Source organism: Sorex araneus, chromosome 1, assembly GCF_027595985.1.
Source record: "Sorex araneus isolate mSorAra2 chromosome 1, mSorAra2.pri, whole genome shotgun sequence".
Lineage (NCBI taxonomy): Eukaryota > Metazoa > Chordata > Mammalia > Eulipotyphla > Soricidae > Sorex > Sorex araneus.
The window spans coordinates 153,126,013-153,140,765 of record NC_073302.1 but is presented as its reverse complement, the minus strand read 5'-3'; the positions used below and the strand labels follow the sequence as shown (position 1 = coordinate 153,140,765).

Here is a 14,753-nt window from a genome sequence, read left to right as displayed (position 1 = left end):
TATACATTTAGAGAGTAAGAGAAAAGGAAGAAGTAATAGTATAGAGGCTAATATATTAATATTATAATATGTTAATAACCTTTCCAAAGGTCATATTGAATAATATGTGGCTTCTAGCATATCCCACCATAAAATCTCAGGGAGGGCCCAGAAATAACCTAATTGTGATCGATTTAATTATGCATGTGACATATGGGCTGATGGAAAGAATAAAATATTAGCCCATGTAGTTAATGTGACATAAACTTGAGGGGTATAAGGGTTGGGTGGGGACACACCCACCTGGGCTGCTCTTGGCTGTGCACTCAGGATCATTCCTGGTTGGGCTCAGGGACAATATGAGGTGCCAGGGTCAGCCACATGCAAGGCAAGCACCAACCCCCTGTACTGTCGTTCTAGCCTAAGCCATAAGAATTTTATAACATTCAAATATTAGGTTTCTGTATTGTTAATATTAAATAGAATTTCCAGAATTGATATGTCAAAACATTTTTTCTGATGATGGAATGTTAACCTGAAAGATATTTTGACATTTGGATATACATAATCTGTCTGTATTTACTTTCTTGTTTCTGTGTATTGGCTTCTGGGAGTTTGTGTTTTAGGGGTTTTTATTTGCAGGGGGGGCAGGGGGCAGCACACCTAGCAGTGCTCAGGGCTGATTCCTGGCTCTGCTCTCAGAGATCACTCCTGGTGGCTCTGGGGATGACATAGGATGCCACAAATCGAACCTGGCCTAGCTGCATGCTAGGCACATGCTCTGCCCACTAATGTACCGCCCCCCATTGGCTTCTGTTTTTAAAATTATTTTGTTTTTTAAAAATCCCAATAAAGATTAATTTCTGGATAGGAGAGATACTTTGAGGGTCAAGGCACTTGCCTTGCAACAGCTGATCCCCCTTAGATCCCAGACACCACCAGAAGTGATCTCAGAGCACAGAGTCAGGAGTACTAGCCCTGAGCACAGCTGAGTGTGGCCCAGAACCATAAGGATTTCTATTAAAAATACATATATTTTTTAGAACCATGATAACAGGGCCAGAGAGATAGCACAGGAGGGGAAGCCCTTGCTTTTATGCATCCGGCCTTGATTTGATCTCCAACACTATATATGGTTCCCAGAGCACTGCCAGGAGTGACCCCTGAGCACAGAGCAAGGTAATTTCTGAGCACAGCTGGGTGTGACCCAAACCCCACCCCTGCCAAAAATCAACAACAACAACAAAATGGGAAAACCCACAGTAACAAAAGTAGAAAAAAATATATTTGTTGAAAAACTTAGCTAACATGAAAAACATGAAAGGAAAATAAGAGATTTGTAGCCTATGGCTTCTCTTCATTTTAATCAGTGACTTCCTGTCTGAACATTGAAGTTGTTTCAGTCTTACTTTATATTTCCAGTTGGTAAAAGGAGGTGCACTGGAAGTAAACTTCAAATATAGGGGCACAAGCAGCTAGAGAAAAGAGGTCTGTCTTTCTAGAAAAAAATAGTAAATTTATCAGCTTTGTCTATGTCAAATTAGTTATCCATTCTAGCTTGCTTTTCCTGTGCTTAAACAACACTGATGCTCTTCCCGTCGCCTCTCAGAAACATCAGTGGCCATGCATATTTTTATCTTCATCTAATAGAACAAGCATGATTTGGCACTAAGGACTTTTGTCTCTGAATTTTCTTTTCTGTGCTCAATACTGGTCCTTATAATACCATACAATCAGTGGTGAGGGTAGATGAGGCAGAGAATCAGGACACAGAAAAAAAAATAGTATCTGTATGTGTAAAATTGTTTCCTTTCTGCAGATAGGTTTAATTTGTTAAATAAAATGCCAAAATTTTATAGTATGGGCATTTTCAAAACAAATTTGGCAGTTAAAAACAACTGTATTGGGGCTGGAGCAATAGCACAGCAGGTAGGGCGTTTGCCTTGCAAGCAGCAGACCCGGGTTCGATTCTCAGCATCCTCTGAGCACTGCCAGGGGTGATCCCTGTGCATTGCCAGGTGTGACCCAAAAAGCAAAAAAAATTAAAATAAAAATAAATAACAACTATATTGTAGTTCACCATGTTGAACAATAGATGGCACTTGACTCTTTTCTCAAAATCTAATTGGAATAATTGATGCGTTTTTAGTTAAATTTTTAAGCTATTTAATAAACCTCTTCTAAGCATCTGCTTCCTGTGAATGGAAGTGAAAAGGTATCACTGGGTGGTTGGTGGTGTTTTCCCCCTTTTACAAATGAGGAAGTGGAGGCTCAGGGCAAGGCATTTGCCTAGTGGACATAATCAGGAATTGGACTGAAGTTCATACTTTGACCTTCTGAGTTCAGCTCTCTGACCCAATGTATTGTCTCCAGGTCAAATATGAAGGTACAGACATTGAATTTTTTTTAGTGCCTTCTTTTTCCTTATTCCTTTTGATTTTATTGATTATGTTAACATGGCTTAAATTGTAAGTATCTGAAGTCAGCTAAGCTGATTACTTTAAAGAGATCCAACATGATTGGAATTAGTAAATCATCATTTAGAAATGTCAGCTGAAACAGAATTTTTTTCAAATGATACATATAGAGGCCAGGGAAATAGCTCAGTGGCAGAGTGAATGTTTTGCATATATGTGACCTTACGTATAATGCCCTGGCACATACCCCTAATTTATGTATATATAAATACAAATAGAAAAATTTAGATCCGTAGATCTTTTTTCTAACCTAAAATCTACCTATGTACTTGCCAGTTTTCACTGTGGAGTCAAAGTATGGATCCACATATAATCGTCATCTTTTTTATGTGAGCCAGAGTATATTATCTATTATGAGCCAGTTTTAACTTTCATAAAGCAAAGCCTCTCAGTGTTTGAGAAGCAGTCAGTTTCACATTTCTTTTAGTTGTTTTCCTTTACCTGATTTAGCAGTAATTTTTTCTAATAACTTTGTTGTTGTTGTTTTGTTTGGGATCCACACCTAGAAGTGCTCAGGGCTTACTCCTGGCTCTGCACTTAGGAATCACTCCTTGCAATTCTCTAGGGACATATGGGGTGCCAGGGATCGAATCTGGGTCTACCATATGGAAGGCAAGTGCCCTACCTGTTATACTATGTCTCTGGCCCCCTCTAATAATGTATTTTTATAAAAATCCTTTTAAATTGTCCACATTTCTTTTCATCAGTTTATACAATTTAAATTAAATTGCATAACGAGTAGAAATCACTAACAAGTAAAAATGACAGCCATTTGAAAGCAACTCACTTAGTTAATATAGATATCAAAAACTACTGTTTCATTCAAATGTGTGGGCAGAGGTTTCTTTTAAAGCCTTTGTGATATTATTGAGGCCTATTTTCCTTGTATTTAAGGCATTCTACAGCAATTCTGAGATTTAAGATCTGTGAGCATTTTTCAACCACACTAGGTGGTTGGAACTTCCTGCCTAAACTTCTCTGGTTTTTCATGTCTTCACCCTCCCAATGAGAACAGTTAATGTTAATGTTAACTGTTAACTCACGAGCATGGTTATGCCTCTTCCATCTAATAGGCAGTGTAAGGTTAGGAGTTCAGTTAGACCTAGGTTTTCAATTTTCTTGTCAAGAATCTTTCCAGAAATTAAACATATTTTAAAATAGCTTTCAGCAATTTATAAAATCTTTTTTATAATTTATTGAATAATGTTTCTCTCCATGAATTTTATCCACAATTTGGTAAATATTTTAGAATCTGCATTTTGGTTTCTCAAATCCTTACGATTCATAGAAGTTCAAACATTCAGGTAGCTTCCACAAGGATTACAGGAAGAAATAGTTTTTTAAATCCCTCCTCTTAATTTTTTTTAATTTTGTCTACCACTTTTCTCTTAATAACAAGCTCATGTCAGTGATTCTACCACTTTTCTCTTAATAACAAGCTCATGTCAGTATTAATTTCAAGCATTATTTGTTGATTTCTTTTTACATCCAAAACAATGGCCTTTTTAAATTTCCTTTTTTTTTTTTTAACTTGTTTTGGGCCACAACCTACTGTGTTCAGGACTTATTTGTGGTTCTTTACTTAGAAGTCATTATTTTATTCCTGGCAGTGCTAGGGAGTTTTTAGGGGTGCTCGGGAACTTTTAGGGGTGCTGGGGATTGAACCCAGGCTAGCCTCATGCAAGGTCAATGCCTGTACACTGTATTCTCTACCCTAATCTCTACCTTGTCTCTCTGGCCCCAAAACAGCCTTCTAATGCTTATATCTTCTCTTCTCTCCCCATCTACCTTATCTATAAACATTTAGATATAGATATCCAACTCAGTATTTTTGAAGACTATAAATATAACTGAGCCATTAATCTATGTTTTATTTCCTTTCTAGTAAATCTTTTTCCTGGAATTAATTGCTTCTTACTGGTCTTCTCTTGGCTTTCTGTAATTAAAAGCTTATACCGTAACTAATTCTTCTTACAAACTCCACCAAATGTGATTTGTATGGGGTCCTCTCATCACCTGTATGTTAGATCATTTTCATTTTCCCAGAGCCTTTGCTTATGGAGCCACTGTCAGCCTGTTCCCATATTCTCTGTAGCAGTCTGTGGCTAGAGGCAGACAGGAAGAGTCTAGTGATCTCAGCTGGGCTATTAACACAGGGGAAAGATCCATATTTAATAATGCTAAATAATGGTAAAATGTGCAGGGAGAAAAAAATGAGTTTATATGAGTAATTCAAAGTGAAAGTTAGATGTTTCAATACAATAAATCAACTGAAGTGATTTCTGGAAGACTATAGTTATCTAACTATCCAAATCAAGTTAGTTCTTTTTTAATTATGAAAAGAAATTTGTGATAGGTTTAATTGTAAGTTTTTCAATTTGTGTGCATTAAAATACATAAACTAAAGGGTAGCATAGAGTTAGTACAGGGGCTGAGTATTTGCCTTGCATGCAGCCAGCCCCATCCCTTACCTTGTACTCCCTGCCCCAAGCACCGCCAGGACTGACCCCTGGGCACAGAGCTCAGAGTAAGCCCTGAGCACAGCCAGGTGTGACCCAAACACAAAATATATATATACATATATAAAAGGAAACAGGTTTAAACTATTAGACAACTAAGGTGAGCTTAATATTTATCTAATGCTGTTAAAACTTTTAGTACTATAAGCAGGGGGAGAGGTTTCTTTATTTTGGGTAAGAGTCATTCTTTGCCTGGAAAGTACTTAAACAATATGGACAGTTGATAAAATCAAATGCAAGTATGAAATATTGGCACCAGCTCAACACTAAAACATAAGCCTTGCATGTGTGAGGCCCTGGGTTCCATCTCTGACACCACATGTGCACACACACACATGGCAAATGTAAGACAGTTTTAAAAACCAAGTTAAATAGTGCATTACTTTAAACTTAAATGAGCACTTAATGTAATTAATTGATAGAGAAAGGGGCATTGAGTATAGGTATGCATTTCTCCTAATTCAAAAATAATCTTTCTAAAGTATTAACCAGCAGTAAGAAAGAAGCTGACTTTACCTTTTGATATAGTCCTTTTTTTTTTTTTTTTGACCATATGGGATGCCAGGGATCAAACCCAGTTCAGCCACGTGCAAAGCAAAAGCCCTACCCACTATACTCTCGCTCCAGCCCCTCAGGCCCTTCTTTTTTTTTTTGCAATAAAAATGTGCTTTATGCAATAACAGAACTGAAACATTTAAATAAGCTGTTTCATTGGTATTAAAAAACATCATTAAAAGTTAATGCATGTCAGGGGAGGGAATACATTAGCAAAGTGGTAAGAAAAAGGATAGAGCACAAACACATATGTTAATTGTGATATTAATTATGCAAGTCAGGAGTAAGGAGTGGTGGGGTGGAGACTGGTGTAACTCCAAGGAACCTCCGCACAAAAGAGATCTCTGTGGAAATGGAAGAGTGTTGATTCTCCATCCCAGTGCCAGTTACAGGAATCTGCATTTGTGATAAAGAGACAATTCTGGAGCAAGCATTAAGCCACTGACAACTTCCTGGTTTTGATACTGTTGTTAAACTATGACCATGTGAAATATACTTGCAGGAAATGGAGGGGGGCGGGTAACACTCAGGACCTCCCTCTGCCCCTCTTGTATCTTCCCACGTGTCTGGTTGTTTCAAAACAGGAAGAATTTTAAAAGTTGATGTAATATAAAGTAGCTGATAGGAAAAGGAATATTGGGGGAGATGCTAGGTTTTGAAATTGGCTGTTTGTCTCTTTATTCTGTTTTATTTGTTCTGTGTAAAATTTGTCTTAAGAACTTGAATATTTTCCTCATAAGTTAGAGAATTTTGCCACAGATTTTCAACCAACTTAGTGTCCATTTTTTTCTTAGTATGTTCCCAGAGTTGTAACATCTGCACAGCAGAAAGCAGGAAGAACAATTACAGCCCGAATCACAGGAAGATGTGATTTTGCTTCAAAAAACAGAATTAACAGCAGTTTGGCAATTATGGGAGTTTCTCCACCCATGAGCTCAGTTGTTGTTGAAAAACATCATCCTGTCACAGTGGTAAGTTCACCTTGGGCCACAAAATCTCTTTCCTGAGTTTAAAGGTTAATAAATACACTTAATTGAGATGTTGAGGGTGACCTCAAAACTCGTGACTCCTGCCACAGTGACGCCTTTTACTCTTAGGAGCATTTACAGGCTTACAGTTATGAAACCTGGTCTGTATCTGCTTCAGCTCTTTTAGAAAATCAGTTTCAGAAACATTGTTCTTTTTTTTTTTCTCAAAAGTATAAAAAAAATTTATCAACTCAGTGTAATCCTGTATGCTGGTGGACAAAGAATAAAATCACTGTCAGTGTATCACTCATACAGTTGCTCATTGTTTTGCTCGAGCGGGCACCAGTAATGTCTCCATTGTGAGACTTGTTACTATTTTTGGCATATCAAATATGCCACGGGTAGCTTGCCAGGCTCTGCTGTGCAGGCGAGATACTCTTGCCAGCTTGCTGGGCTCTCCAAGAGGGACGGAGGAATCAAACACGGGTTGGCCGCGTGCAAGGTGAACACCCTACCTGCTGCGCTATCATTCCAGCCCAAGGATAAAATATATAAATGATTTATTAATTTTAAATAAAGGCAAGGTATTTGCTCGTTAGCAAGCTGCTCATATGGTAGATAATTAAAAGAAATACTTTACTACTGTTAACATAACTTTTTTCTTTTTTAATACTATCTTCTTCCCTCCTTTCTGTTTTTTATTTGAGGCCACACCTGGCTATGATCATGGCTTCCTCCTGGCTCTGACTGAGCTCAGGGAATCACACCTAGTGGGCTCAGGAGACCATATAGGATACCAGGGATCAAATCTAGGTCCACTGCCTGCAAGGCAAGCACCCCACCCGGCTGTACTGTCATTCCAACCCCAATTCTTCCCCTCTTTTCAATACAGAAGATGGACAATGTCTGAAAGCCCTTAGATGACTTTTTCTATTTTTTTTTTAACATGTGAGATCAGCTGTTGAAAATGAGAAGAGGTGAAGTCGGATCTATTTTTATCAGCACATGTGTGCAGAGAGGGAAATTGACTGCTTTTGTGAGATAAAGAAAGCATAAAGAGTTTATGCTTTCTTCAGAACTTAGCATTCTGTTTTTATCCTGGCGGAAGGATTTCACAGAAAAAAAATCAAGAAATGTGAGGCTTACAGCTGCTCTGCTCTTTCTGATGGTTTCCTTTCAAACTGCTCTTTGCTTGTTCAGTATGTTCTGTGCCTCTCCCAGTAATTGGCCGTGAATTAGAGAGCCACGACCTGCCTCCATTACTACCTAATTTGCGTTATGTAACAGACATAATGGCTGTCTCCTGTGCTTATTTTTTATATTTTTTCCCCCTCAGGAACCAAGATTTAGAATTACCAGGAACAGTTATTACAGATTAACCAATAATCAGATTTGACACTTTAGCCCCATCTGCTGGGTAATTGCCTGCTCCTGGCATTACTTTATTCTCTGTCGTCTTTTTTACATCATGATATCAGGTTTTCTATGAACTGTTTTCCTACAGTTCCTGCCCACCCACTTCCCCTTGCCTACCCAAGGAGAAATAGCTCTTTTGATAAGGTCAGACTAGGTGTTTAGCAACTAAAATGTCATACTTGTCATAAGAACCCTATTTGCAATGGTTATGCAGTTATATTTTATGTACAAGGGATAAAGTTATGTAAGACGCTTAAAAAATATATAAAAGGAGGTTATTTCTTCATTTTTTAACTCCAGCCTCCTGTATCATAGAGGTTTTTTAAGTCTCTGATGGACCAGAGAGCTTACCTTGCACATGGCCAGCCCAGTTCCTTCCCTGGACCCCGTATGGTTTCCCAAGTTGCTCAGATGTGATCTTTGAGCACAGAGCCAGGAGTAAGGCCTGAGCACTTGTGGGTGTATCCCAGAAAAGAAATACATGATGTTCTGTTTTAATATGTATAATTTTACTTGGTAATATATTTTTTGGGGGGGGTTGTTTTTTGTTTTTTTTGGGTCACACCTGGCAATGCACAGGGGTTACTCCTGGCTCTGCACTCAGCAATCATTCCTGACGGTGCTCAGGGGACCATATGGGATGCTGGGAATCGAACCCGGTCGGCCGCGTACAAGGCAAACGCCCTACTCGCTGTGCTATTGCTCTAGCCCCTACTTGGCAATACTTAAAAGATGAGCTTTTGTAGAAAGCCTCCCTAGTTATTCCCCTGGGCTCTGAGGTAATGTGTCTATCCTCCCCTCATAAGTGTCCTCAGTGTCTAGATATTTCCCTGTTTAGGAAGTTCTAGTCCACTTTAATGGGGCAGCAGGCCTCTGGAAGGCCTCTTGAGTGCCCATAAAAGGTTTAGTCAGCGCCCCGATGAACCAGGTGAAATATGAGGGATCAGCTTTACTTTGCTTGGAATCAGGGACCAGACTAAATTCCTCAGGACATTCTGCACGTTCCCTGGGACTGTATTTTACATGTCAGCTCCGGGGAGGTGGGACGACAGCAAGGGTTTGGGGCTGACCCCTCTTCCAGACACCAGCACCCCTTCCTATACTTAGCCTCCGGGAGCATTACACCATTCCCCTTGAGTCCTTTCTGGGGAGTAATTCCCGTAGTTCTTTGAAAACCCTCTGGGCCATCTTTCCCGTCAAAATTGGGGGGTGGGGAGCACATCCATGTAGCTGGGTGTGAGGGGGCTCCTCCTGGAAACGCCAAATCTTACTCTTTGTAACCGCTGCTTGACCCAGTCACGGCTTGCGTCTTCTGGATGCTTAACAAATCTGTTCTCCATTGAATGGTAGATGATGAAATGCTGTTTCATAGAATGTCATTTTAGGGAATAACTAAAGCTGATCTTTATCTTTTAGCAAACCATCCCTCAAGCTACTGCAGCAAAATATCCCCGGACTATTCATCCTGAAACGAACGCCTCAACTTCCAGATCTCTGGGAACCAGATCGGCTCACACCCAGTCTCTCTCAAGCGTTCATTCCATAAAAGTGGTTGACTAAACAAACATGTTTATGGTGAAGTCTTTTCATTCCTCTGGTTTATAAAGAATTAGAGGTCTTTAATTTTTCGTTCTTCCATATTCTTAGTACATTAAGGATATATCATGTTCATTTTCCCAAAATTACAAGAGACTTTTAAAAACCATACCGTCCTTTGTAATTATATGTAGAATAAATTTAATATTATTTTTATCTAATTAAGTAAAAGTTTTTTTTAATTAAAAATACCATGGACTCTTTTTCTTCTTAATATGTTCAGCCTGTAACAATATGTCATTAAGGTATATAAATCCTGCTTTGTTTTTTCTCTGTTATTTCCAAAAGACTAATTCCCAGTGTTGTCAACTAAACTTAAAAGAGATCCCTAAAAAAAAAGATGTCTAAGGGACTGGAGAAATAGCGTGGCAGAGTAAGGCATTTGCCTTGCATGTGGCAACCCTGGTTCAGACCATAGCACCACATTTAGTTCCCCAAGCACCACCAGCAGTGGTGATCCCTGAATGCCTCTGACTGTGATCTCCACAAATTTACTAAAAGTTAATAAGGTTAATAGAAACTAGGGTAATTTTATTTTTATATTGAAAAGATAAAGGCCGAAAGTACTAATAATTCTTCTCACAGTTTTTTTGTAACTTTAGAGTACTCATCTTTATTTTTCTAAGACTTAACAATTAAAAGCAGATTTTGAGAGGCTGGAATGACATTTTAGTGAGTAAGGCACTTGCTTTACATGGGAGCTCCAACCAGGAGTAAGCCCTTAACACAGCCAGGTGTGACCTAAAAACCAAAAACATTAAAAATAAGGTAAGAACAGATTTTTTTAAATCTATAGCATTAAAACCTGCATTATGCTCTCTAGACACCCAAAGATTGTCAAACTATTGGGTAGCCTGAACAGACTCAACCTTCTCAGCCTGGATGGAGACCTCAGTGGTGGCCAGTAGGAAGAAACCATCGCTATAAAACTACATCAAACTCTCGGGCTGCAGGGAGCTCGGACCATCAAACCGTTGGACCCCAAGAGCCGGCACCAGTGCTGCGGAGCAGGGGCGGGAATGGGGCCCGCCCCCCCTTTTCAATAAAGTTGCTGGTGCTGAAAAAATTAAAAATAAAAGTAAAAATAATAAAACTACTTCAAAGAACAAGGTCAGCCTCTCATGGTTTGCAGGCTCTGCAAGCTGCATGGGATATCTTGGACCAGACATGTAATATATATGACTCTCGGGCTCCTTACTTATGAAACAGATTTACCTACTCTACCTATTTCACAAAGTGCATAAAAGTACATGTTGCATAAAAACGCGTCCATTGAGAAGAATCTGTCCTCAGCCTAAATTTCCATAGCTTTAATAAATGGTCATCATTTACATCCAGCATAAAAAACATGTATAATTGTATGTTGATTATAGAATAATTTGAAATTGTTCATGATTTTATCTCTGATTCAGATTTGAGAATGGAAAACCTTAAATTATAATGACTAAGGAATATAAATTGATACCAAATTTCATAGTTTCCCATTACAAAAATAATGTTCAGGGTGAAAAATATAGTAAAGTATAGAAAAATACAACATTAAAATTATCTGTAATTATACCATCAAGAGGTTAGAAAAACACTTGATAGATACATTTTTAGTCTTTTGTAATACATGTGTTAACTTATTTCCATTTTTAATTTTTGTTGACTTGCTATTTTATAATATGAAGGAATTTCAGAGAGGGGTTAGCTTCATACTGATATGTGTGTAACTGGAGTTCCCATGACATCTTACCACCAAAAAGACCTTCTACTCATTCTTCCCTCTACTTTCCCTCTGGTGATTACCACCACAGTTTTAACTTGAATCTTAGGAGTTTGTTTTGTTGCTACTTGCTAGTTTGTTAGCTTTAGTAATTTATATTCCACATATGAATGAAATCATACAGTAATAAACCATCCAATTGTCTTTCACTTATTTTGCTAAGCATAACCACCTCAAGTTCCATCTATTTTGTCCCAGCAGACAGGATTTCCATTGGTGGTGGGAAATGTGAAGGATGTCTAGAAGGATCCAGTGTTGGAACATTGTATGACTGAAACCCAAACATGAACAACTTTGTAATTGTATATCTCACAATGATTCTATGTTAAAAGAATGTCATTACATTCATCTTGAAATGACATAAAAGGATCTGCTGAGTATATATATATACAGCACAGGCCTGGAGAAATAGTACAGCACGTAGGGCACTTGCTTTGCATGTGGCTGACCTGGGTTCAATCACCAGCAACGCCTGTGGTCCCTGAGACCCGCCAGGAGTGATCTCTGAGTTCCGAGCTAAGAGTAAATCCTGAGCACCACCGAGTGTGGCTCAAAAACCAAAATAATAAAATATATTCACACAGCAAATTTATCTGGTTGCCCATGGCTGGACACTTAGATTAATTCCATGGTTTGACTACTGTGATAAGGCTATGACATGGGGGTGAAGATACTATGAATTAGTGATTCCACCTTCTTTGAATAAATGTCTTGGAGTGGTATTGTTGGGTGAAACATTTTTATTAATTTATATTCCTGCTTTTGGACCCGGCTGTGGAGCGAGCATGATGGAGGGGCCCGAGGGAGCGCCCTCGGACCCCAAGCAGCCCACTGAACTAATTCCGGCATGGGACCAGAGACCCCACGGCGTGCTGAAGCAGTGGGACCCGGGCATCCCCCAATTCTTTTAACCTGTCTCTCTCTCAACTCCTCCCTCCTGAGCACAGCGCAGGGGCCGCGGTTTTCCTGAGCGCAAAAGGGAGACGCCGAGCCTCTCTCTAGGTTTCTCCATCTTATGAGCACCATAAAAGGGTAAAAGTTTGTAGTGATGTTATTTCTGGTTGTACTTTCCCTGGACTTTATACAGAAACCCAAAACCGCGAGGCCGCGGCAGCGGCCGCGCGACTTAATGTCATATTAGTATGAGCAATATGTAATGGTTCCTTTCTAATGGGGCGGACTTTTGTGGGAGATCCTAATTAGTAAGTCTGTTGCTGAAATATTGAAGGCAATCAAAGTGGTAGCCATCTCACTAGACTGAACTAAGCTATATCCCCACGCCGGTTGAGAAGAAATTTTCTTCTTTCTCGGGAAGAAATGCGGTGTGTCATCAACTACAGTGTGATGTCCATTAAGCAAGCAGACCTGGTGGCGTGGGAATGGGATATAAGGGGAAAAATTATGTACAAGGAACAGCGGGACGCTGGTGGAATCTCGAGCCGGAGCCGATACCAGCGCAAGACCTTCGGGTCCAGAGACTGCTTGGAGACACTCTACTAGTCTATCAACTAAGCCAGAGCCCCACGCCTGCTGATGACGGGAAATAACCATCCTTTTCGGTTTTTTTCCCTTGTCAGGCAGCGTGGCGATTACTAAAACAGGCGTGAACTCGGTGGCGCGGGGCAAGGGGGAAAAAGAAAAACTATGTAACAAACAGCGGGACTTAATATCTCTATATTCTTAGCAATGGAGAACTATCAAATGCCTCCTTGGCAATAGGACTGCTTTTATTTTTTGGGGGAAACCCCAACAACGGTAGTGAGTTGTGTGTCGAAACATGGAATGTAATCGAAATAAGGCGTAAACGAAGTGAAACATACCATGTGCAAGGGTTGGGACTGGGGAGGTGGGAGGGGGCGGCAGGTATACTGGGGGGGTTGGTGATGGAAGATGGGCACTGGTGAAGTGAAGGGTGTTTGAGAATTGTATAACCGACATAATCCTGAGAACTATGTAACCCTCCACATGGTGATTCAATAAAATTAAAAAAAAAAAAAATTAAAAAAAAAAAAATTTATATTCCTACCAACAGTGTAAAAAGTTCATTTTTATCCACATTATCGTCAACATTTTCCAATCTTTTTGATAAAGGCAATTCTTAGAGGTATGAGGTGTGATGTCTTTTTGCAGTTTTGTTTATATTTCCCAAGTAAGTGATGTTGAGCATTTTTCATGTGTCTCTGGCCTATGTGTTATTCAAACAATGGTGGGGCCAGAAGACAGTACAGAGGTTAGAACGCTTTGACTCACTTGTGCCTGCCCGGGATTTGATTCCCGCCACCACATGGTCCCCTGAACAGCCCTAAAGTTGTTCTCATTTTTGACCCGCAGATCTTCTCTGTAACAAAAATAGAGTCACATTTATTAATAAGAGCTACATTTTATTAAGCACTTGCTATGTAGCCATTACTATAAATCCCACAGGAGCCCTTCAGCACGAACACTCTCTTTGCTAGCTAATAAAGGGGAACTCCGGCACAGTGACGTCATGGAGCTTCCCTTAAGATCACACTGCCTGTTGGTGTTGGGATTCAAATGTGAGCCCATGAAGACTTGCTCCTAATCACATGTCTTTCAAAACTGCAGTGAACTGCCTCAGTTTTCCCTGGAGTTCCTGCGGATATGCTTTTATAGGAAAGACAGAATTCAATGTTGAGGCAGCAACCTCAGTGCTATGAAGGTCGTGTTGTGGAAGGCTGGCACCATCGTGGCACCGTTGCCTATACTTGGCACCACTGCTTGAAGGTAAATATTGGATCAGGTGTCTGGTACAGCATTTATGTTCTCATGTTTAGTGATTTGGTGGCAATAATGTCACCTTTTGCCCAAATGCCTATTCCACTGCAAATAAGTTATAACATTGCCTAATCTATTGATGTTCTCAAAGCCGCCTCTTTGACAATGTGGTAGCAGAGTGGATCTTCACAGTAACCTCAGTAAGCAAAGGAATAACTGCCTATCTGTCCTTCTCTCTCAACTGGAAACCATCATTTCAAATACATTAATGTGAAGTTTCCAAACAGGCAAAGTGACATTTTGAGCAAGGCAGTTCTTAGTTGAAGACTGTCCAACAAGCTGGTTTAGCATTCACACTCCCTGCACCCACACACACATACCCTACTTGCATACACAGACACATCAAACACTCCTACATTTTTGCAAGTCCTCAGTAGAGAGATGACCCTGAGAACAGCCAGTCTAAAAATAGGTCCAATATTGATGGAGTCACACACACAAACACACACACACACACACACAAAAGTGCAAATCCTCAACTAACAAGTGGAAAACTAATGCTCTCTGGGGTAATGATGATTTCTGTGGGCCATCATTTTTTTTTCTCTTTGGGTCACACTTGATGATGCACAGGGGTTATTCCTGGCTCATGCACTCAGGAATTACTCCTGGCACAGTGCTTGGGGGACCATATGGGATGCTGGGAATCAAACCCGAGTCAGCCACGTGCAAGGCAAAC

General features: G+C 39.8%; 1 protein-coding gene across 3 annotated transcripts in view; it reads left to right on the top strand.

Annotated features, from left to right (window-relative positions):
- POC5 (POC5 centriolar protein) overlaps positions 1 to 13,087 on the top strand; it is a 46,197-nt gene extending 33,110 nt beyond the window's left edge. For all 3 annotated transcript variants that reach the window (XM_055137289.1, XM_004613134.2, XM_055137288.1), the window contains 2 exons: positions 6,325 to 6,501; positions 9,331 to 13,087. In XM_055137289.1, the coding sequence (XP_054993264.1) occupies positions 6,325 to 6,501; positions 9,331 to 9,474 (321 nt within the window). In that variant the 3' untranslated portion in view covers positions 9,475 to 13,087. The remainder of the gene's footprint in view (positions 1 to 6,324; positions 6,502 to 9,330) is intronic.
- The last annotated feature ends 1,666 nt before the right edge of the window (positions 13,088 to 14,753 follow it).